Raw genomic sequence first — 25,028 nt, 5'->3', positions numbered from 1 at the left:
GTTATTAGGGGAAAAGGCGAAAATAGGAAAAGAACATTCAGCATTTGCTTTGCTCGAGTTTTGTTAGAAAGGCAGTGGGTCCCCCACACAGTGAGAGTGGCACCACCAAGCTCCCTTCCGGGGAACTACACTCAGCATCTCAGCACGGAGCTGCTGTAGTTCTGAACCGTGTCCGTGAACATCTGTGCTGTATCTCAATGTATTGTGTGCCTCCATTAGCAAGATGTGCCGTAAGGTAACTGCTTTTTCCCTTTACACCATCCCAGCTTACAGGCTTCACAGCAGCACTACTCTCAGACAGCAGGGGGAAACTGCACACTTCAATACTGCCCTTTATCTATGAGAACAAAGTGTACTCTGATGATATAGGGCTTCCCCGGTGGCTCAGACGGTAAAAAATCCACCTACAATACAGGAGACCCAGGGTCAGCCCCTGGGTAGGGAAGATCCCCTGAAGAAGGGAATGGCTACCACTCCAGTATTCTTGCCTGGAGAATTCCTTGGACAGACGAGCCTAGCGGGCTACAGTCCATGGGAAGATCCCCTGAAGAAGGGAATGGCTACCACTCCAGTATTCTTGCCTGGAGAATTCCTTGGACACAGGAGCCTAGCGGGCTACAGTCAGACACAACTGAGAAACACACACACACACACACACACACACACACGGTCAGACACAACTGAGAAACACACACACACACACACACACACGATAATATGTCTTTCTTCAAGGGGAATAGGTATTAACTCTTACTTGGAACCAGAAGAATGCTGTTTGTTAACTTTGTTTCCACCCGAAGTAGGAACTAATCTCAGAAACAAATCCAGGTGTCCTTTTAAGTAGGGACAACAATAATCATTATAATTTGTGCTGGACTTTATGTTTACAAAGCACTTTGTGGGCCTTCCTTTGTTCTCATAATATTCTGTTCCTTAATCAGGAACTTTGCTTCTGTTCAACACTTAAATCTTAGAAGGTCGATTTAACAAATCCCTCATCCTTTCTACTCCCATTCTACTCTAAAGTAAATTAACCACAGTGCCAGGAGAATCTTTAAGACCCTGAATGTGCCTGGCTCAAGTAACACAAAAATACTAGTTGGACAAACGATGATTTCCAAGATCAGCGAAGGGAGAGCATTCTTCCTTCCCATTCCCTCTGTGTCACAACACACGAAAGAGGATGGAATCCCCAAAACTGAAGCTCATGTGAGAGGTTATTCCCTTCAGAAACGTCTGAGGTCCTGATGCTGTCTCTTATTGTCTGGAGGAACATGAGGCTGGTGTCAATGACATAGGCATGAGAGAACAGGAAGCGAGAAGGAGACCACTCACTGAGCTAGAAGCTGGGAATCTTTGGGGATGAGTCTTGTGCTAAAGCGACACTTATGAAGCTGCTTGAGGGCGAGGTCTCTCTTGTCTAAATCAGATGCTCTCAGGATCACCCCCTATCTGCACTCTGGTTTGGGAACCAGGGCTCCTTCAAGTCCAATGCCCCACCTTCACAACCCATTCCAGCCCCAGCCTGAGCTCAAATCCAATCGGCACCTTGAAGGAAGGAGGGGAAGGGGGGGGGGGGAAGAGAGGTGCTTTGTAAAGCTTGACTCTATGTCTGTAATACTAGCTTGACTCTTGTCAGTTTATTTGCCTTATTCTCAAGAGTGCTAGGAATGTTTAAATGACTTGGGAGATTGGTTCAATTCAGTCATGGTCTTTTGCATTATTCGGTTTCCAAAAATAATTACTTGACCTTCCATTTGAGACAAGCACTCAAAAGATAAACAGTTATTCCTAAGATCACCCAGAACAACCTTTAAACAGAAAAGTCAGTTTGCTATTATATTAGCTGATCTACGGTCATGGGATAAGTAAACATCGTTGTATTTGTTAAAAAGACGACTTTCAATCAACTCTTTGAGGGTTCCTAATTACGAGAGTATATATATAGATGAGAAGTATATATTTTATTGTGCTTCTCAGGTGGCTCAGTGGTAAAGAATTTGCCTGCCAGTGCAGGAGATGCAAGAGACGCAGGTTCAATCTCTGGGTTGGAAAGATCCCCTGGAGTAGGAAATGGCAATCCACTCCAGCATTCTCGCCTGGAAAATCCCATGGACAGAGGAGCATGGTGGGCTACCATCCATGAGGTCACAAAACAGTCAGAGACTACTGAGCATAGCACAGCACATATACCTTATTAGAATAAACATTATCGATCAAAGTTTACAATGTTCATTCACATGCCTTTTGTTCCTCACAGGCGTAGTGTGATGGTGGTCTTGAGCACTTAGTTTTCTTATTGACCTACAGGTACTGAAGAAACTGCAGACTGCTCTGGTTTGCTTCAGGCTATCAGTCAGTCCAGGGCTTTGGAGAACACCAGCCTCCTCCAGAGGACTGCTCCAACCATGGCATATTCTGTGGGTCAAGGCTACTTCCCAATTCTCGCCAGCCTAACACCAGTGCTCCAGAGAAAGCTCTGGTAGGTTTCTGGAACATTTCCTCTTATCAAAGATGTCTCCTGACCTCTGGGCCTTCATTCCTGCCACTGGATGTCCTGATGTTTACTGGAAATGTAAGGCACTAGGGACAGGTATAGAAGCTCTAACAAACTCAACAGGCAGGAAGAGGGCACACCTAAAGCTTGCTTCCATTCTCCTTTTCCACTAAAACCTATTAGAATGCTCTATTTTTTACCTTGTCACTTGACTGTACTCAGGAATTAGTGACTTAGAAAAGCATGTTTCAACTCAGTCTTTAATTCTATGGATAAGACTGAAATCAAAATTTACCCACCCATGACATGTGTCACTTGATAGAAAAGAGTGTTCTTATTTATACAAAGATATCTGGAAATAATGAGTCCAAAACTATTATACATATAAACCTAGGAAATATATACCAAGAATCCAAACCCAACCTCCCCCACAAAAAACCCCCGAAAAACCAGCATCAAATGATTGAATGCAGAGTTCAAAAGAATAGCAAGGAGAGATAAGAAAGCCTTCCTCAGTGATCAGTGCAAAGAAATAGGGGGGAAAATACAATGGGAAAGACTAGAGATCTCTTCAAGAAAATTAGAGATACCAAGGGAACATTTCATGCAAAGATGGGCATAAAAAAGGACAGGAATGGTATGGACCTAACAGAAGCAGAAGATATTAAGAAGAGGTGGCAACAACAGACAGAAAAGCTATACAAAATAGATCTTCATGATCCAGATAACCATGATGGTGTGATCAGTCACCTAGAGCCAGACATCCTGGAATGTGAAGTCAAGTGGGCCTTACTTAGGAAGCATCACTACGAACAAAGCTAGTGGCGGTGATGGAATTCTAGTTGAGCTATTTCAAATCCTGAAAGATGATGCTGTGAAAGTGCTACACTCAATATGCCAACAGATTTGGAAAACTCAGTAGTGGCCACAGGACTGGAAAAGGTCAGTTTTCATTCCAATCCCAAAGAAAGGCTATGCCAAAGAATGTTCAAACTACTGCACAATTGTACTCATCTCACATGCTAGTAAAGTAATGTTCAAAATTCTCCAAGCCAGGTTTCAACAGTATGTGAACTGTGAACTCCAGATGTTCAAGCTGGATTTAGAAAAGGCAGAGGAACCAGAGATCAAATTGCCAATATCTGTTGGATCATCGAAAAAGCAATAGAGTTCCAGAAAAACATCTACTGCTTTATTGACTATGCCAAAGCCTTTGACTGTGCAGATCACAACAAACTGTGGAAAATTCTGAAAGAGATGGGAATACCAGACCACCTTACCTGCCTCCTGAGAAATCTGTATGCAAGTCAAGAAGCAACAGTTAGAACTGGACATGGAACAATGGACTGGTTCCAAATTGGCAAAGGAGCACATCAAGGCTGTATATTGTCACCCTGCTTACTTAACTTATATGCAAAATGCCAAGTTGGATGAAGCACAAGCTGGAATCAAGATTGCCAGGAGAAATATCAATAACCTCAGATACGCAGATGACACCACCTTTATGGCAGAAAGTGAAGAAGAACTAAAGAGCCTCTTGATGAAAGTGAAAGAGGAGAGTGAAAAAGTTGGCTTAAAACTCAATATTCAGAAAACTAAGATCATGGCATCTGGTCCCATCACTTCAGGGCAAATACATGGGGAAACAATGGAAACAGTGACAGACTTTATTTTGGGCGGGCTCCAAAATTACTGCAGATGGTGACTGCAGCCATGAAATTAAAAGACAGTTGCTCCTTGGAAGAAAAGTTATGACCAACTCAGACAGCATATTAAAAAGCAGAGGCATTACTTTGCCAACAAAGGTCCGCCTAGTGAAAGCTATGGTTTTTCCATTATGGATGTGAGAGTTGGACTATAAAGAAAGCTGAGCACCGAAGAACTGATGCTTGATGGCAAGGAAATCCAACCAGTCCATCCTAAAGGAAATCAGTCCTGAATATTCATTGGAAGGACTGATGCTGAAGTTGAAACTCCAATACTTAGGCCACCTGATGCGAAGAACTGACTCATTTGAAAAGACCATGATGCTAGGGAAGCTTGAAGGCAGGAGGAGAAGGGGATGATATGGATGAGATGGTTGGATGGCATCACTGACTCGATGAACATGAGTTTGAGCAAGCTCCGGGAGTTGGTGATGGATGGACAGGGAAGCCTGGCATGCTGCAGTCAATGGGGTTGCAAAGAGTCAGATACAACTGAGTGACTGAACTCAACTGAAGGGAGAACAGCTCAAGAATGACAAATATTAATCAAGGAAAATATGAGCATGTTTCGGTATACAGTGAGAGAGAAATCCTCAAAACTAAAACTAGAATGTTTTTTGTCTTTAGAGATGCAAGGGGACTGAATACTGTCAAGACTGGCATAATTTACTCTTAAATTATTTATATGCAAAACTTAACCTACATAAAAGGAAGCTGGATAGTCCTTGAGTTTCCTTGAGCTCTTTGAGCTTGTCTGCTATTAATCAGATATCAGGGAATGGTAAAAAACTGAGGATATTTAAAATAGTAAGAAAATATAATCTTACATTACAGATTCCAAATATCCAAGTTGTTACTGAAGTTTTCTTATTATTATCCCCCTCAAAATAAATTTCAAATCACACAAATAATATACTCATATTTTCTTTTATAAGCTGAAGCTCCAATACATTGGATGTGAAAAGCCAACTCATTAGAAAAGACCCTGATGCTGAGAAAGATTGAAGGCAGAAGGAGAAGGGGACAACAGAGGATGAGATAGTTGGATGGCGTCACCAACTCAATGGACCTGAGTTTGAGCAAGTTCTGGGAGATGGTGAAGGATAGGTAAGCTTGGTGTGCTGCAGTCCTTGGGGTCACAAAGAGTCAGACATGACTGAATGATTGAACAGCAACAATTTTCTTTTAATATCTTTGACAAAGGAGGCAAAAATATACAATGGATTAAAGACAATCTCTTTAACAAGTGGTGCTGGGAAATCTGGTCAACCACTTGTAAAAGAATGAAACTAGAACACTTTCTAACACCATACACAAAAATAAACTCAAAATGGATTAAAGATCTAAACGTAAGACCAGAAACTATAAAACTCCTAGAGAACATAGGCAAAACACTCTCTGACATACATCACAGCAGGATCCTCTATGATCCACCTCCCAGAATATTGGAAATAAAAGCAAAAATAAACAAATGGGACCTAATTAACCTTAAAAGCTTCTGCACACCAAAGGAAACTATCAGCAAGGTGAAAAGACAGCCTTCAGAATGGGAGAAAATAATAGCAAGTGAAGCAACTGACAAACAACTAATCTCAAAAATATACAAGCAACTCCTACAGCTCAACTCCAGAAAAATAAATGACCCAATCAAAAAATGGGCCAAAGAACTAAATAGACATTTCTCCAAAGAAGACATACAGATGGCTAACAAACACATGAAAAGATGCTCAACATCACTCATTATTAGAGAAATGCAAATCAAGACCACTATGAGGTACCATTTCACACCAGTCAGAATGGCTGCGATCCAAAAGTCTACAAATAATAAATGTTGGAGAGGGTGTGGAGGAAAGGGAACCCTCTTACACTGTTGGTGGGAATGCAAACTAGTACAGCCACTATGGAGAACAGTGTGGAGATTCCTTAAAAAACTGGAAATAGAACTGCCTTATGATCCAGCAATCCCACTGCTGGGCATACACACTGAGGAAACCAGAAGGGAAAGAGACACATGTACCCCAATGTTCATCGCAGCACTGTTTATAATAGCCAGGACATGGAAGCAACCTAGATGCCCATCAGCAGATGAATGGATAAGAAAGCTGTGGTACATATACACAATGGAGTATTACTCAGCCATTAAAAAGAATACATTTGAATCAGTTTTAATGAGGTGGATGAAACTGGAGCATATTATACAGAGTGAAGTAAGCCAGAAGGAAAAACACCAATACAGTATACTAACGCATATATATGGAATTTAGAAAGATGGTAACAATAACCCTGTGTACGAGACAGCAAAAGAGACACTGATGTATAGATCAGTCTTATGGACTCTGTGGGAGAGGGAGAGGGTGGGAAGATTTGAGAGAATGGCATTGAAGCATGTATAATATCATGTATGAAACGAGTCGCCAGTCCAGGTTCGATGCACGATACTGGATGCTTGGGGCTAGTGCACTGGGACGACCCAGAGGGATGGTATGGGGAGGGAGGAGGGAGGAGGGTTCAAGATGGGGAACACATGTATACCTGTGGTGGATTCATTTTGATATTTGGCAAAACTAATACAATTATGTAAAGTTTAAAAATTAAATAAAATTAAAAAAAATAAATATACATTAAAAAAATTAAAATATTAAATAGAAAGATAAAAACCCCCTTTTCCAACATGCCCAATCCTTTCTCATTCTTCCCACCCAATCTAATTCCACTGTTGACAACAGCCAACAGTGGTGTTTTCTATGCCAGAAACTGTGCTAAGAGATTACTGGAATATCTTACTAAATGTTCACAACTTCCTGCTAAAGTGGGTTCAGTTATTATCCCTATTTTATAGAGGAGGATGCTGAGCCTGGCCATACTTATTAACTATAAGTATGGTTATAAGTAACCATAACTATTAACTCAGAGGCCCACTAATAGTAGTTAGGGACATATCCATGCAGGTTTTTCTATGGATCCCTATACATTTATGAGCACTTATAGAAAGTGTAGAGTGTTGCTATTATACTTCACTTAAAAAAAAAAAAAGTGAACAGTACCATATATACATACCCAATTTACCATTTGTATTTCTCCCTGACAGTTCATAAGTTCTAACTCATTCTTTTAAATTGCTGTCTAATGTACTACAGCTTTGGGCTTCCCAGCTGACACAGTGGTAAAGAATCTGCCTATTAATACAGGAGATGCAAGAGACACAGGTTCGATCCCTGGGTTGGGAAGATCCTCTGGAGAAGGAGATGGCAACCCATCCCGTATTCTTGCCTGGGACATCTCATGGACAGAGGAGCCTGGTGGGCTACAGTCCATGGGGTCACAAAGAGTAGGACATGACTAAGCATGTGTGAATATGTATTGTACCTGTACTGTTCTTCTAGGGATAGTATGAAAGTTATTTTCAATTTTTCACTAATAAAAATGATGCAGTGAAAGTCTTGTGCAAGCTTTCTTATTCACGGGGGCAGCTGCTTGGGTGGATATCAAGATACGGAAGTGCTGGGTGATGCTGAGCACATGTTTAAGTTTGAATAGGTACCGCTAACTTGTCCTCTAAGATGTTTACCACTAGTATGTGAATAAATACTTTCCTACAGCCACGCCAAAATCTGATATTATCAATCTCAAAGTTTTGCCAAGCTAAGGAATCATGTTTTAGTACGCATTCCCTTCATTACAATACAAATTGTATTAGGCTACACCATCTGGACTGGAAATTAAATGATAAAGTGAGCTAAAGTAGGGCAATATAAAAAAATGTATATATACATTAAGCATGCTCTTTGCTTTAAAATACACAGTTGTGCATTTCCCCTCCCAACTTCTGATATAGGAACAAAGTTTCTCAAGTAAGGGATCACTGTCAGGGGCCATACATATACTTTCTGCATTAGCCACACTCTTGGAATGTACATCGAAGACTCCATGGTTTGGTATCTTAAGTGAAGTGAGAATGTAAAAGCCTCGTGAAATACTCTGAGTGCAGAATTTAATTTAATTTAGCCACAAGTTTTTAGTAATGTACCTTCATCAAGATTTTCTAAAGCATTTAATTTTTACAAAAAGAGCTCTCTTTCCACACTTGTGTTTCATTGGTTTACACGTTACTTAACTGAATTACATAATTACAGTGACATTCATCCAGTATAAACAGGTTTAGAAAGCATCACATTGGCTCTTGGAAAGCACATATTTAACTCAGAGAGCAAAAGCACAGAGGTGTCCTAGAGAGTAGCCCAGCAGCCATCCAGTGAGCCCACTCTGGATTGAAGTCAGCATTTTTCAGAGTCTTCTAATGCAGCAAGTTGGGTAAGGGAGTAAGTAGTCTCTCTACTAGCGATGTGGAACACCTTTTCATATGTTATTGCCCAACATCCACTACTGTGAACCATCTGTTCATTTCATTTACCTATTTTTCTAGTGGATTATCTTTTTCTTAATTATTTACAAGTGTTCTTCAGAAATCTCTGTACTAGTCCTTTGACTTTTATGTCATAAATATTTTCTCCCAGACTGTTGCTAACCTATTAACTCCTTCTTTTTGTAGTTGACTGTCATACAAAGTACTTAATTTTGATCTAATGAAATAAACTATTTTTCTTTCTTCATGGCTTTTACTTTCTATGTTTTAAGAAAGCCCCCTATTCTAAACATATTCACCTATGTTCTTTTCTACTACTTCAATAATTTCATAACTCCCGGATTCCAGATGAGGAACTTGAAGTTCAGAAGACTCAGATATTTGACCAAAATTCTAAAGCTAGAAATAACCTAAGATCCATATTGATATATGTTTATGTATAATCTCCAAAGCCAATGTTACTACTTTATACCATCTTCCTGAAGAAGGAATTAAAATCTGAGAGAACTAAAATGAAATACATGGGTGCTCAACAATGGTGAAAATTGCATGAATGCACATCTTTGTACTGATTATATAAATTACTGATAAATAAGTGATTCATCATCAGCTACAGAAAACTTGCATGATCCCTGCCATCCATAGAAAATGTGGTCAAAGTGCCCGAGTGACCTGGAAATCTAAATACTATCGAGCAACTACTAGATACAAACTAATAGTTGGACCTAGAGATCCAATGACTCTTATTTATATATTCCTTCATCCACTGAAGCAAACAAAAATATACCGAATACCTAACATGTCCCTGGCGACAAGTTCCACACACTCATGGGTGTGGACTTTGCTAGACTCCTTTGCATGGATATTCTGAAAGTTCCTAAATCTTTGCTAGCTCAAAACCAATCTCTACATTTGCAATGGACCTTGAGTTGTGGTCATTGAGGTCACATGCCTTCTATCTGCTACCAGAAAGTGAGCTCCTTAGGGTGAGATTTACATCATATGCCTCTGAAGCCCCCAAAGCACAGAGCTTATAAGATCCTGGTGCCCTTATTACACTGTCATATGTGTGAAGGCTTCACTTTCTGTCTTGTGGACCATATCTGATCTTTCAAGGGTGAGCAAGAATGAGTAATGAATAATGAAAGAATGAACACTTTGTATTTTCATCAAACACAGTCTTCCTAGTAATTTTATCATTTCCTTGAGGTCACTAGTTATTCTCATCACCACTGGTCATCTTTTCAGATGTCACAGTCTTGTTACTATCATTATCTCCTGATTCTTCAGTCTTACTTTAATGCTGGCAATGAGCTGTCAAATTCTGTTACTTCTATTACAACTTTGTTCAATCTTTTCTATTCTCCCTGTCACCACCTTGATTCAGGCACATTATCTCTTACAAAAACTATTATGAATGATCTCCCACACTGGTCCATATTATACCTGCTGAAGTCACATAACTTTCCTGAATCATAATTTCATGTGGCCAATCTCTTCCTTCAAATCTTCAAAGGCTCCCATGAATCCACTGAATTATTCTGGATCTCTTGCTGCTGCTGCTGCTGCTAAGTCGCTTCAGTCGTGTCCGACTCTGTGCAACCCCATAGATGGCAGCCCACCAGGCTCCTCTGTCCACGGGATTCTCCAGGCAAGAACACTGGAGTGGGTTGCCATTTCCTCCTCCAATGCATGAAAGTGAAAAGTCAAAGAGAAGTTGCTCAGTCGTGTCTGACTGTTAGCGACCCCATGGATGGCAGCCTACCAGGCTCCTTTTGCCAGGCAAGAGTACTGGAGTGGGGTGCCATTGACTGGACATCAAAGCTTTATGTATGACCCCATCTACATTTTGATTCTAATTCACCACTGCTCATCTACTGACGCCTTCGCCTGCCTCTTCCCACTCCATAGTCAAATAGGACGATGTGCTTTTTATTAAATACATCTTGCATTTTCCATCGCTGCTACTTCCACCTGGGGCACTCTTCCTCATTCTATCCTTTGAGGCCCATTTTAAAGGCCAGCTCTTTCACGAAGTAGGTCCTGATATCACACAGACAAAATAGCTGCCTCCTTTGATATCAGCAGGTCTCTGTATTGCCTTTTTGGAGTCAGTCTTGCTTTATTTATCTAACCCTGCTTTATTTATACTGAGTTGGTACTTACCTTGTTTATTGCAGTACAAGGTCCTCGTGGTGAGGGTCAGTGGTTTCCTTATTTTTGTGATTGTTTGAAGAGTTTGGTACAGAGCCTTGTACACAGAGGCAATCAATAAGCTACTGGTCAACCTGAACATTCCTCTCAACTTTACTGTAATCTCCTTAAGAACAATGACCTTAAGGACACAGTGTCTCTCAATACATGTAAGGGCCTTGTGCATAACAGGTACTCAAAACTTAACTCGTTTAAGTAATTTCATAGTTCCAGAGCAAGAGATTTCAAAAACACAACGTACCACTGGCATTAACCTAAAATATTCACTTAATCACCTCTCACCTGTCCCAGACACTGCACTCAAAATTTTATAACAACCATCTTCTGTAATCCTTCAAGAACACCATGAAGCACTGTCTTTTCCCTCAATGGATGGGCAGAGGTTTACAGAAGTGAAGTGACTGGATTCTGCAACGAGTCAGTGGCAGAGCTGAAATCTGAACCAAAGCAATTTCTGCTTCCAGAGCCCACGGTTGTCACCATAATGCCATATGCCTTGGTTATGTTTGCCAACTCCCCTTAGTTTCAACAATTTGGGTAAACAAAAAATCTTTTAAAAAATACTTCAAGCTACATCTTAAAATCATTCTTTGAAACATGAGAACATCTTGACTCTCAGATTATTTTAAAGGGTGTAAAAATAAAGAATTGCTAAGTCTTTCTTATCCACCTTCCAATGTAAGCTTCAAATTTAGGAGGCTATTTGTTTTCTCAAATGATATGCATGGTTAGTACTTAATTATGCATCCCCCAACATGGAGGTGATAAGGGTAACATACCTCCAGATAACTGAAAATCATTTAATTTTGTGAAGCAGTCTACAAATCTCAGAACCAAAAACAACCGTTTAGTTCCCCATTTCCTTCTAAATCTTTAGATACTTGAAAACTCGTCTTATTAGTCTGGACTCTGATTGAAGGGCAGAGTAAAAAAGTGTGGGGTTGGCATAGATAATCCATGAATAAATAAGATCAGAGATTTCTCTTTGTCTGAATCTCCCCATTCAGTCTGCATGGAAAAGCACTCGCACCAACTTTGGCCACAGTGCTGAAAAAGAATACTAGCCTCAAGGAGTCTACAGATTATGAAACTGGGACAGAAAGAAAAAAAGTTGTATTGGCCCTAACAACACTGAGGAGGAACTCACAAGCTGTAAGATAAAAGTCATTGCTTTCTTTAGGATTTCAGAGATACAAACATGGAAAGTAGACAGTTACATCTAAGAAACAGCTACTGGCTAACTGGTCACCAGTGTCTCCATTGCATTTAATGGAAATACTATTACTCAAGATGAGATTTATAACTTCAGATGAAATTATATCAAGCAAGGACAAACTCTGATTTTCAGTAAAACAGAGTGGAAAATGACCACTGATGTTTCAGCTACTCAAATATTCCATGTATCTATTCAAAGCACAACAATTTCTATATAAAAAGCCTGATAATATTAATTTCACTGTTTAGTCGTAGCTACCTTTTTCTGGATTTAAGTTCAGTTCAGTTCAGTCGCTCAGTCATGTCTGACTCTTTGTGACCCCATGAACCGCAGCACGCCAGGCCTCCCTGTCCATCACCAACTGCCAGAGTCTACCCAAACCCCTGTCCATTGAGTCAGTGATGCCATCCAACCATCTCATCCTCTGTCATCCCCTTCTCCTCCTGCCTTCAATCTTTTCCAGCATCAGGGTCTTTTTAAATGAGTCAACCCTTTGCATCAGGTGGCCAAAGTATTGGAGTTTCAGCTTCAACATCAGTCCTTCCAATGAACACCCAGGATCAATTTAACTGTTGATGTTAAAACGTAAGGTATGATGAACCTCTGTGACTTAAAGGATACCTTAAAATCCAAATCCCGTTTATGAAGTAAAATTTTATCAAAGTATTTTGGCTCCTTTAAAATTATCTCAAATATTCAGTTGTTGATACTTGAGTACTGCAAGTCATAGGTTCTATATTCAGAAAAGAATAGAGGAAAAAGAATGAGCCTATTATGTTCATTAGTGTATCATGGAAAATGACAGCCTTAAATACTCATGAGCACTGGTTAACATTCTGCCAACTCCCTCTGCTGTAGCAGAAATCATAAAAACAAAAACAAAGCACAACACGGAAAAAGGAGTTTAAGTCAAGTGAAAATATTTATGACACTGCAAGCTTCTTAAAAATGTATTCACTGAAACATGAAAAAATAGCAGTAATTAATCCCAAAATAAAAGAGAAAAACAATGTTGCTCCAACACAACTGAATAAATGCATATTCTTAACAATCTGTAATCTCTTAAGAAATCAGCTAATATGATAATTTACTAAATGTTTTTTCAGAGATGAAATATTAAGGTGCAACATGTTTATTGATTTGTTTTAGAGGAAGAGGTTTCTAACTATCTGTTTCAGTCATTAGAATTCTCACATTCACTCAAAACCCGTAATACCATAACACTGTGAATGTGAAGTACTATTTGATAAAGACTTACCTTCTATGTATCTTATTTTCCTTTGAAAGGCAACTTTCTTAAAACACCACATATCAACAATAATGAAACTTAGCCATTCACTCTGATCTGCATTGAGTTAAAGGATGCAAAGGAAAAAAAAAAAGGTCCTCCCCCCATAAAACTCAATCCTACGTCATGATTTTTCCTTTAAATTTAATCATTTTGAAACATTAAAAATTTTGCTGTTTCTCTTGGAGCATCCTCTATCAAGATTAAAGAAGGGTTTGTTTGAAAACAAACAGGATACAGGAGTAAATGGTGCAGCTTCCAGGCAAGCTATAAATAGCAACGGCATTTTCAAGAAATCTTACACTGGAGCGTTATGTTGCAGTTTAAACATGCAGTGCAGATTTTATTATAAAGTTGTCACCAAAATTCATTGTTATACAAGAAATGCAGTTCTTACCAAGTTTTCTTGGTTCCTGGCTGCTATTTTCTGCTCCTCTTCTGCCCCATTTTTCATGTATTTGACCTCTTCCACCGGTTTGATCCTATACTCATCTGAGTGCCAAAAACAGAAAAGACATTCTATAATTTTTTTCATAATGGTAGAAAGTGTCAGTAAGAAAAGCCAAACAGCACAATTTGTTAGAGCCTTTTTCCCTGTGGTCTTTATATATGGTTCATTTGAAACAATCTGGAAGATGCTTAACTAGCTTCTTTTTATGAAGTGCTCTCCTCTGTCCACTGGGAAAAGTTCAGCATCAGGAAGGCAGCTATGAAACCGGCACTGCCTGGTCCTTTTACAGAGAGCAGACGGTGTTAGTGGAAACGGAGGTTGTTCCATCTCCAAAGACTATTTGAAATTTATATGTAATAGGGCATATCACATAATGATCTACGGAGATTTTCCTCCATGAGAATATTAGTTCAAAATACCTGTGGCAGCAGTGTTATACAGTACATTCACACCTAAATTTTTCTCTTTAGAAAAAACAAAGCAAAAGCAATGGGCTTGACTGATCAACAAATAGATGTAAACAACTGGAAGTTGAAATTTTCATATTTATTCACATATTAAATGTGCAACAATCTGCAACAATTTCATATGATATATACAGACTTTTTCTTAACCTCTCTGTAAAGTCACACACGAGAGGAGCATGGCTCTAACTGGTAGGTGTATCAGTCAAGGCTGGAGAGTAGAGTGGGCCGTGGACAGGACCTGGACTTTGCAAGAGCCAGAAAAAGACAGTACAACAAATTCCAATATCGAAACACAGCATAGGTCAAACTTGGGAAAACTTGCAATTAAAGTTCTTTTCCAGGAGAGAGGTTTGGCGACGACAATGCTGACACTTTCACCAGATTTCTGTCACCAGGAAATGACATGGGTACACTAAGGTCAAAAACAGGCGTGACTTTGAGTCATCTTGAGTATGTGGGGAGAAAAATCACAGACATTATGGAATTAGAAAATTCCATCAACCAATAAAATGATGATTGCCTAGCAAAGGGCATGGAATAATGTATAGAACAGGCTACCTAATAGATAGATATCTATCACTAGGAAGTTGCTACATAGTTTCTTATTGTCTACAGTTAATTTGCTACAATGCCTATATTCTTACATAATTTCTTACCTTATTATTTATAATACCATTTCCAAAATAGTTTCAGGCTTCCTCATACTATCCCTCAATATGCTATACCCCAAAGATGTTTGTTATGGTAATATTTCTTTAGTAATTATGCTGTTCTGATGTTTCTCAAAATTATCATCCTTATGAAAGTAATATATTTTCTCATTTCTGAATCAAGACTCCCTATTCAGAGGCCAATTGTTTTTTCCTTCTGACAATTCAAGGTAGTTATTGATCCTGCTTCTTTCTAAAGAAATTAGAAAGAGTGGTACAAGTTTACAGTAATGAGTCCTTTAGGAATACCACATCCTAAATGTATTAACAAGTTAATCAGTGGGTTCTGATCCACAATTACAATGTGTAAGAATTTCACATTTCAATTTGGTATGCAGAAGATAAAAAAAATGAAAGTAAATCAATAAAATTGGTGCATTTAATTAGGAATTATTTACTTAGAAGTAGGAAAAGCACTTGTTAATTGAAAAGAAAAGACACTGACTAATTATGCCTCCAGTACAATTATATAGAGATAAAAATAAAGGGGAAAATATAGCTAAAGAGGGACTTCCTAACTTCAGTTTGGAACATTAATATTTATAAATGATAGTTCACTGGGATAATTACTAACATTTAACTTAACTAAATTATGATGTTAATGACTTATGGTGAGTCTCTGATTACTTAAATTACACATACACATACCTATTTTTTTAAAACACAATTCCAGCAGACTATGGTTTTGTCTAGAGGACACACAACCTCATGTGATAAGATGGGAAAAGCACATTTTAGGTCCTAAGCAGAACCTTCTGAAAGAGCCTTCCAAAAGATGGCCCTCTGCTTGCAGCACAGTAAAAGGTCTCTCCTAGGGCCTTGCCAGCTGTCCCTTCCCATACCAAGCAACAGCTCATAGCAGATACTCTCTAAACAGAGGAGTGATATTCAACCTTCATTCTCTTTTTATCCATCCAGGAAACAAAACTGAATTGAAAGTAGTAGAAAAACTATTAATATTTTTCTAATACTTCCTTTCAATGAAGAAATGACTTTCAAGGCAGCACTATCCCACATACAGACTTTCTATAACATCACCAGTTTAGAAAGAGGATAGGTTTTAGTGTGTCATTAACAAACACGGCTGGCTAGCCAATGCCAATTTCATGGAACACGCTATGATTGGATAAAAAAGAAAGAAAAAAACAAACAGCCACGTCTGCAAAGCCAGACCTATCATTATTACTTACACAACACACTGCACAAAATCCATGACAGTGTGAAACAAAAAGCCAGCAAGGCCCGAAGATAAACCACAGCCTGTACAAAGCCAAGACTTAAAAACAGTCTGTCAAATCTCTCAAAGGCTCATGCTGGGGATGAAGATGCCCATCTGGAAATAGACAACTTGTCAACCAACGTGTCACACATTTCCATGGCAATGCCGCCTTCATGAATGACACTCTGGGTGGATGAACAGAGCATTTCAGGCGATGGCCGTGACATGACCACCACAGAAATCCATTTTTCCTCTTATTTGGGGCACAGGGGAATCCGTGGGGGATTTTAGGCCCCCTTCATCAGATCCCACACTGGAGGGAATTAGCAGAGCCACTGTTAACAACCAGAGAGTCCTGGTGACAGAACAACGTGCCAACTTGATTAAGAGGAGTGAAAAGCAGACCGTCTTCCTCCGGCTCCCTCACACCTGTTCACGATTTTTCTTTTCTTCTCGTTGATCTTGTCAGGTGGCTTATTAAAATGCACGTCAGAAACAGTAGGCTAACACCCCATTTCAAACCCACTCCCCCTTCTCTCTGTGTAAATAGTTGCAGGCTATGCCAGTCAAAATATATCTGGGGTAGAAGCCCTGCTGTGGTGTGATCTTGTTCCTCAGATCACACCAGAGAGGGGCAACTCCATCAAACTAAAGACAACTGTTTCCCACCAAATCTTTGTACCTCACTTTTGACATAAAAGGCAAGGAGATCAAATCAATGAATACTCAAGGAAATCAACCCTGAATATTCATTGCAAGGACTAATGCTGAAGCTGAAGCTCCAGTATTTTGGCCACCTGATGCAAAGAGCCGACTCACTGGAAAAGATCCTAATGCTGGGGAAGATTAAAGGCAGGGGAAGGGGACAACAGAAGACGAGATGGTTGGATGGCATCATCAACTCAATGGACATGAATCTGAGCGAACTCTGGGAAACAGTGAAGGATGGGGAAGCCTGGCGTGCTGCAGTCCATGGGGTCACAAAGAGTCGGGCACAACTTAGCGACTGAACAACAACAAATACGCATATAGAACCAAGTTTTTAGAGCTAGAAGGGAATGAAATGGTTTGACTTGACTTTAGATGGTATGGAATCATCACCACTTTCCAGATCCTATCAATTTTCCCATTGTTAATAACTCACTGGCCCCTAACTGGTTCTCTCAAGCTTTGCAGACAAAGATCTGCTAAAAGGTTACTTTTATAATCAAGGGAATGGACTTTAACATGAGACAATCAGATGGAGGTGAGTGCTGGAGTGAGTTTATAATGCCAAAATTATTAAACAGTTATATTTCTCATAAAAGTACGTATTAGGTAAGGAAGGAGAAAGGCAAGAGATCTAGCAATGCTGCTCTTTGAGTAAAAATGGCTCTTACGGTTGTTTCCTAGAATGGTGAAATCTGCATCTACTTTCACACCTTCTTACTCTGTCTTCTCATTAATGACAGATGTACCAAAATAAACCGCATCTTTTCCAGGGCTGTTTCAATTTCAAAAACTCTGTGCTAAAGTCCTCATATCAAAATCTAACATCTGTCTGGGCATCTTCACTGAATGCTCTGGATTGCTTCTTCATTCAGAATTTGCCTGAAGATTCTCTAGTAGACTAATTATTATTATATGCTCAGGAAAACACGAGGACTTAGGAAAAGAGGTAAAAGAAGTATTTATAAAAATAAACAAACCAATTAAAAGCCTAAACTATTCTGCTTCTTAATATAAACTCACTCCCCCTAGATTTCTCCCACTGAGCATCCTGTCTACCAAACTAACTAAATTCAAGTCCCCAAATCCTGGCACAACTTCAGATTCTTCCCTAAGATCTTTTTCAGAAAACTTAAACAAATTTTTCATTAGAATATAATTGCTTGGCAATGTTGTGTTAGTTTCTGCTGTACAATGAAATCAATCAGCTATATTTATACATATATCCTCTCCCTCTTGAGCCTCCTTCCCACTCCCACCCCATCCCCCTCATTCTATCCATCTAGGTCATCATAGAGTGTCGAGCTAAGCTCAGTCTGCTATACAGCAGTTTCCCACCAACTATTTTACACATGGTAGCTTGGAGAAGGAAATGGCAACCCACTCCAGTATTCGTGCCTGGAAAATCCCATGGACAGAGGATCCTGGCAGGCTACAGTTCATGGGATTGCAAAAAGTTGGACACAACTGAGCAATTGAGCATCACCACCACCAGCGTGTATATATACACACATATATATTCTTTCAAGAGATGGGTACTCACGGTAGCTAAAAGCTTAGCCTCAAGAGCTATTAATAGAAAGACTGGCCATAAGATCTTGGGCAACTTCCTCAATGCTTTCTGTGCTTTGGTTTTTTCATTTGTAAAATGGGAATATTTATAGTACTTAATCTCACACATGGAGCTACATGAATTAACACATGAATACTCTTAAAACAGTGCCTAGCCCATAACAAATGTTCAAAAAATACGGCTGCTGCTTTAGAAACAGAACCCTGCTGGTTCTGCAGGGAATACTATTTCTAATGCACAAAATCCATCAAAAACGGCAACCCACTCCAGTATCCTGGCCTGGAGAAACCCATGGACAGAGGAGTCTGGTGTGTTACAGTCCATAGGGTCGCAAAGAGTTGGACACAACCGGAGCAACTTAGCACACAGCACATAAAAACAATAAGCATCATGTAAACATCAGTAATTAATTTAATCAAAATGGTGACTCAACTCTATTGACAAATAAGAGGAAGTGATAAGGGGGTATAATTGTCCATGATAAGCCTTCAGTATTTTTTTTAACTATGTACATACAGTGCTTTAATGAAAATAGAACATGATTTTCAAAGAACAGTAACTTTTATGATAGGAAAAAGAAGAGTGATCATTATTTGAGTGAAACCAGGGTTACAATAAAATAATGCTCCTCTATCTTCCTGTATATCCTAACTCAATTATTGCCATTGGCACAGCTCCTCGTCTCAGCCTTCCTCGAGGGCACAAGAGTGAATGGGTGAGGTTCCAATTCAGAACAGGCAGGGTGATTGTTTTAAAGAAAGAAGGACAGAGGTTGCTTAAAAAAAAAAAAAAAAAAAAAGCCACTTTGGAAAGAAAACCCTTTTCTGAAAGGATAAGAAGGCAGAACTCTATGGCACTATAAAATAAAGATGGATAGCAAGCCCGGTCAATTACACCGGGAAATGTGGCCTCCTACTTTGGAGGACTCCACCCATCAGCTGTTCATGCCTCTATTTGCTTATTCATTTCACACTCACCTAATGTCTGCTGTGTCTAAGCCGTGGTCTTTCTCAGGGGCTCACTGGATGCTGTCTGGGTGGACGAGGTATCTGTTTTTTCACTCAAAGTGTCTGGCACACTGGTGTTTAAGAAAACTGTTTTTTTTTTTAAGAGATAAAACCTAGAGACCTGACTTCAGTTCACAGATGAATAAAATTTACCCCAATCAGTGCTTCAGTTTTGTTTGTCTGAGGTGTCCCTTTCCCCCCTTGCTGGATTCTCCAATGAAGAAAAAAGATATCTAATGAAAAATAAAAACAAAAAAACCAATGCCATTCTTTACATTTTTGCAAACAAGTGCAATGGGTATGAAACTGCTATTTCACCTTAACCTTTTCCCTGTGATGTCCTCAGTGTGGAAGTCTTGGCTGGCGTATATGTAGGTTTTTGAGCTAAAACTTGTATTATTCCCCTACCTAGAATTTCTTTCCTAGTCTCTCAGTTGATTCAAAGACTATTTGAGTCCAAGTTTCATTATCTTTACGAAATCTTCAATCTCTTTGGACTACAAGTATCTCTTCTGCCTCCAAATTTCTAAGTTCTTACTTTTCACTTTTAAAATTTGCCCCAAACACCCTTAGTGTTATTTCCTTCACATGTGAAGTGATTTCAACTAATTGTAAACTTCTCCAAGCGAAGAGATGATTTCATTTCCAGGCTACTCCATGGAAAACCCAGTTAATTTCATGTAGCTAAACCATTCAATATAGGCATCAGCAACCTCAATAGTAGGGTGGTCATGTGATCCTAGGAGATGAAGAAGGAGAAAGGAAACACTTTCTTCTCTTTTCTTTGATGTAAAGCTTGACTTGAACCAAAGCTTTAAATGGGTGGTTTGTCTTTGATGTCAAAGAACCTCCTCTTCTGAGCCCAACTTGCATCTCCATGTAAACCTCTCCCCAGGCCTCCTCATTCTGCAGTTTTCTCAGCCCTACTGCCTCTACCCACTTCTCCTGCAGCATTACACTAAGTCTATTTTTCAAACTTATACCTTAGCCTTTTGTTTTTCCCGGTGCCCCAATAAAGATGATTTGTGTTAAATCAGGAATCTCTAATTGGTGTACTTCTAAGACATCCAACATAAAGGAAAAAATTTGAGGCTTGACGTGTATTCTGGTCGGGAGTTGGGTGAGGGGCCATAGTTTCTTAATAGGGTAGGAAAGTCACTGCTGGCAATCCAGTCTCATCCATCCCTTTATCTTTTTTGGAGCTGTTGAGCTTTTGAATCTGTGGGTTGCTGCTATTGATCATATTTGGGAATTTTTCAGCTAATATTCTCCATGCCTCCCTTCCTGTCTTTACACAGCTTGTAAACGGGGAGCTGCCTGACTTCAGAACCCACTCTTTACTGTTATATCATTGGTATATGCTTTGGAACTTATCTCACCTCTCCCATCATCCTAATCTCCAAGATATAGCTTTGTGGTTCTTAATTTTGCAACAACAGGTCAGTGCTTAATAGCTGTTAGACTGAAGAGAATTTTGTCACAGAAGCATTGAAGGCTTTAATGCCCACAGCATGCTGCTGCTGCTAAGTCGCTTCAGTCGTGTTCGACTCTGTGCAACCCCATAGACAGCAGCCCACCAGGCTTCCCCGTCCCTGGGATTCTCCAGGCAAGAACACTGGAGTGGGTTGCCATTTCCTTCTCCAATGTATGCAAGGGAAAAGTGAAAGTGAAGTCGCTCAGTCGTGTCTGACTCTTAGCGACCCCATGGACTGCAGCCCACCAGGCTTCTCCGTCCATGGGATTTTCCAGGCAAAAGTACTGGAGTGGGGTGCCATTGCCTTCTCCGGCCCACAGCATATCTAACCCTGATTCACTTCTAAACCCTCCTCACCTGGAAAGCTCTTATTCAGGAGAGTCTGAAAACTTACTCTGGGCTGGCTCTAAGCTGAGCAACGGCAGATGGTGTTGAAGGGAGGGAACGGAAGAGGCTAGGAAACAGTGCCCGAGAGAAACCACTGTCCTGGGAGAAGGCTTGTGCTCTGGGAAACTTTCTACTACCTGGAGCATATTCCTCAGGTTAGACTGACCCTAGACTGACCGCATAACTAGGCTGACCATATTCCACTTGGCTACAGTCCACCAGGATGGACTAAATCTGGAAAACCTTATACACAAAGCAAAGACTCAACTGAAGGACCTCACAGACCACTAGCAATTCTAAGTCAGGTAGTCCCTTCACAATCATTACTATATCCTCACTTGCAGAAAACGGTTTTGCCCTTTCCAATGTAATAGTTATCATTAAGCAATTTCTAGGATAATTATGAAGTGCCCATTCTAAACATTTCAAACATTTCTAAAATAAGGTTTTGGTGCATTTAATACTCAATGCTCTTGGTTCTTTTCAAAATGTGACTCAAATCAACCTAATAAAGGAAAACTAACTTCAAAATAAGATTGTTCGATACATTAAGTGCTCATGGTCTAAGAATATAAGCTGTTAAAAAATTACAAAGGGAAATTATGTTTTTGGACTTCATATTTATGGAAGATTAAAGCCTGGCCACTGGGTTTCAACTAGGGCAATTAGGCAGATTGTATATATTTGTACCCCATGGACCGTAGCCTTCCAGGCTCCTCTATCCATGGGATTCTCCAGGGAAGAATACTGGAGTGGGTTGCCATTTCCTTCTCCAGGGGATCTTCCTGACCCAGGATTGAACCTGGGTCTCTTGAATTGCAGGCAGATTCTTTACCAACTGAGCTACAAGGGAAGCCCATATATTTGTTCACATCCCCCTTTATGATATCTCATAATTGAAAATTGTTAATGTCACTCAGAGAGCAAGTTTTACATGCCTACTTTGTTTTTGCCTGGAGAATCCCAGGGATGGGGGAGCCTGGTGGGCTGCCGTCTATGGGGTCGCAGAGTCGGACACGACTGAAGTGACTTAGCAGCAGCAGTGAAACCTAACACTGGGACATATTTGAAAACCAGAGATAGACAAAAGATATAGTCTTGCTTCAGTCTTATAAAACTCATTTCAGCACACCTTCACTAATAAAGGGTGCTATCCTTTTTAAAAAATATGCAATCAACTGAGGGGTGAAAACAGTATCTAGTTTTCATTTTAGTTTGATGTTTCAAAATTTGCTAGTTTTACTGAATACTTTTTCCCTGTTTGGATCATTCAATTCACGTGTACTCCCTTCTTTCTGATATCCTTTGCCCTTTTTCTCTAGTTGGAGTTGTAGCATTTTTCTTATTGACTGCTATGAGCTCTCTGCAAACTATACCAATTTATGGATATACTTCTGGCCCCAAAAGGTCTGTGCAAAAGCACCTCTTGAGTTTCATTCAGACAAGAGGAGGCAGAAGGAACTAACTCCCTTCTGTTCTTCAGTCAAATGCTACACTATCTTTTCTGTGTTCCTTTCCTTCTTTACTTAAGCAGCATTCACTGAGCACCTAGTACATGCCAGAGAACAGAGTACTCAGTCCTGGGCAAAGGAGGCAGACGCTGTACTCAAGGAGCTCACAGCCAGTGAGGGAAAATTTAAGAAGATGAGCAAATGAGAGTGTAGTCCATCTGCAGCCATAAAGCACAAGTGTGGGGCTTCCCCAGTGGCTCAGCGGTAAAGAATCTGCCTGCAATGCAGGAGTGACAGGAGACACAGGTTCGATCCCTGGGTCAGGAAGATCCCCTGGAGAAGGGCATAGCAACACACTCCAGTAATCTTGCCTGGAGAATCCCATGGACAGAGGAGCCAGGCGGGCTATGGTCCACGGGGTCGCAGAGAGTTGGACAACACCGAAGAGACTTAGTATGAACACACAGGGTGGTTGTAATAAGAAGAGAAAGGAGGGACCCCTTAAGAAAGGTTGAGGAGAGTCTTGGAGGAGGTGACATAACTCAGAGGAGTACTAAGGAACACTAAGGTGTGTGAGAAGGACAGGTCTAGGTAAGGGGACAGTGAGTTCAACAGCCAGAGAGAACATGGCCAACAGGAACAACACAGAGAGTTCTAGTACAGCCAACATGCAGAATTCGGGGTGGGGGGCAGGCGGGGGTTGCTGCCTAGAGAGATGTACAGAAGGGAGGCTGTAGGGCAAGTGCAGGAAGAACTGGGATGCAAATCCCACCAGAGTCAGGCTCCGCGCCAAGCGGGTATTGACTTCCCCCACCAGGTACCAGACTCAAGCTGCCGTTACAGCCTAAGCTTCTGTCCTCAGCCATCTCCTCTGGAGAGACCCCAACCATTGTAATCCAAGGCTTTCTGCCTCTCTGAAAGAAGACTCAGCGAAGGTGGAACACACATGAGCCAGGGGAGGTGGGCCAGTCAGCTGAGGAAGGTGAGGAAGAACGACACCTGGAGGAGAAGACAGGCCAAGAGCCAGTGGCCACTAGGAGTCTCAGGAGGGTGGAGTCTTTACCTGGAGTCAGCTGGCGGGGCTGGAGCTAAAGTACAATATCTGCCAGAACCTGTTTGCTGCTTCCTGGAGAGTCATGCCTTCACCTAGGGATGGGGAGGTATCGAAGCTTGCAGAACAGGGAGTGCTTGGGATGGGCTGTGATCTGTCCTGGGGCAAAGGAGCTGCCAGTGAACCTGACCCCAGCTGCTTCCCCTTTGGCGGGACAGCAGTGAATCAGAAGGGACAGAGCACTGGCTCAAAGGGCCCTTCTTTTCTGGACCTGGCATGGTGACTTCCTAGCTGTGTGCCGTGGAGGCAGAGGAGAGAGTGAGCTGAGTGTGCTGAGATGCGTGTGCGTGGGTGCTACGGCTTCTCAGCATTCTTAGGGTCTTGTTCACGTCTTTGAAGGTGCCCACAGCTGCAGGGATGCTAAAGTGGTAAAGCTTCCCTCACTACAACGCCTTTAATAATTAAGACTGGACCTGCAGGTCCCATTCCTGAATCATTTAATCATTTCAGAGGCCAGACAGCACGTCTCTTCCATTCATCTGGGGCTTGTTATTCAGTGATGGGGCTTCCTAGGTGGCGCTAGTGGTAAAATATCTGCCTGCCAATTCAGGAGACGCAAGAGACTTGGATTCAATCCCTGGGTTGGGAAGATCCCCTGGGGAAGGGAATGTCAACTTACCCCAGTATTCTTGCCTGTAAAACCCTATGGACAGAGGAGCCTGGCCGGCTACAGTCCATGGGGTCACAAAGAGTTGGACACGACTGAGCAACTGAGCACACATTCAATGACCAGGGAATTATTAACCAGTCATTAAAGGTCCCGGAACATTCATCTTTTGGCATACTCTGACTAAAGACATACACCAGTTAATGTACGATAATAATTCCCAACCAAGAGAGTGGCGAGTCCCTCGCAGAGAGGAAAGGCAGGCGTGGTGGTTCTGAGAGCCATTCACTCAGCTTCTCTAGAGCCCTGCTCTGTCTCTTCAGGAGTGCTGGTTCTCCACCAACCACGGAAAAGCTGGAGACCAGCTAGGTCCTCTCTGCTCTTCTTGGCGGGGTTCCTGTTATCCTTGATAACCGTTCAAGAGAAAGCCTGTCCAGCCATCTCTCCTCTTCCCTAATCCTCATGCCAGTCCGATGAGGCTGGTACTACAAGCCCCTTTCCACAGTTGCAGAGATCAGTCCTTGATTGGCTGGTCAAGTCGCAATGCTGGTTCTAACCCAGGTTGCTTGGAATCCAGGG

General features: G+C 40.9%; 1 protein-coding gene across 2 annotated transcripts in view; it reads right to left on the bottom strand.

Annotated features, from left to right (window-relative positions):
* The window catches only part of C16H1orf21 (chromosome 16 C1orf21 homolog), a 253,424-nt gene that overhangs the window by 108,158 nt on the left and 120,238 nt on the right, over window positions 1-25,028 (bottom strand). For both annotated transcript variants that reach the window (XM_027565559.1, XM_027565560.1), the window contains exon 3: window positions 13,682-13,776. In XM_027565559.1, the coding sequence (XP_027421360.1) occupies window positions 13,682-13,776 (95 nt within the window). The remainder of the gene's footprint in view (window positions 1-13,681; window positions 13,777-25,028) is intronic.

The sequence above is a fragment of the Bos indicus x Bos taurus genome, chromosome 16, assembly GCF_003369695.1.
Source record: "Bos indicus x Bos taurus breed Angus x Brahman F1 hybrid chromosome 16, Bos_hybrid_MaternalHap_v2.0, whole genome shotgun sequence".
NCBI classification, from domain to species: domain Eukaryota; kingdom Metazoa; phylum Chordata; class Mammalia; order Artiodactyla; family Bovidae; genus Bos; species Bos indicus x Bos taurus.
The sequence above is the reverse complement of the archived record's forward strand: the minus strand, read 5'-3'. Positions and strand labels throughout refer to the sequence as shown.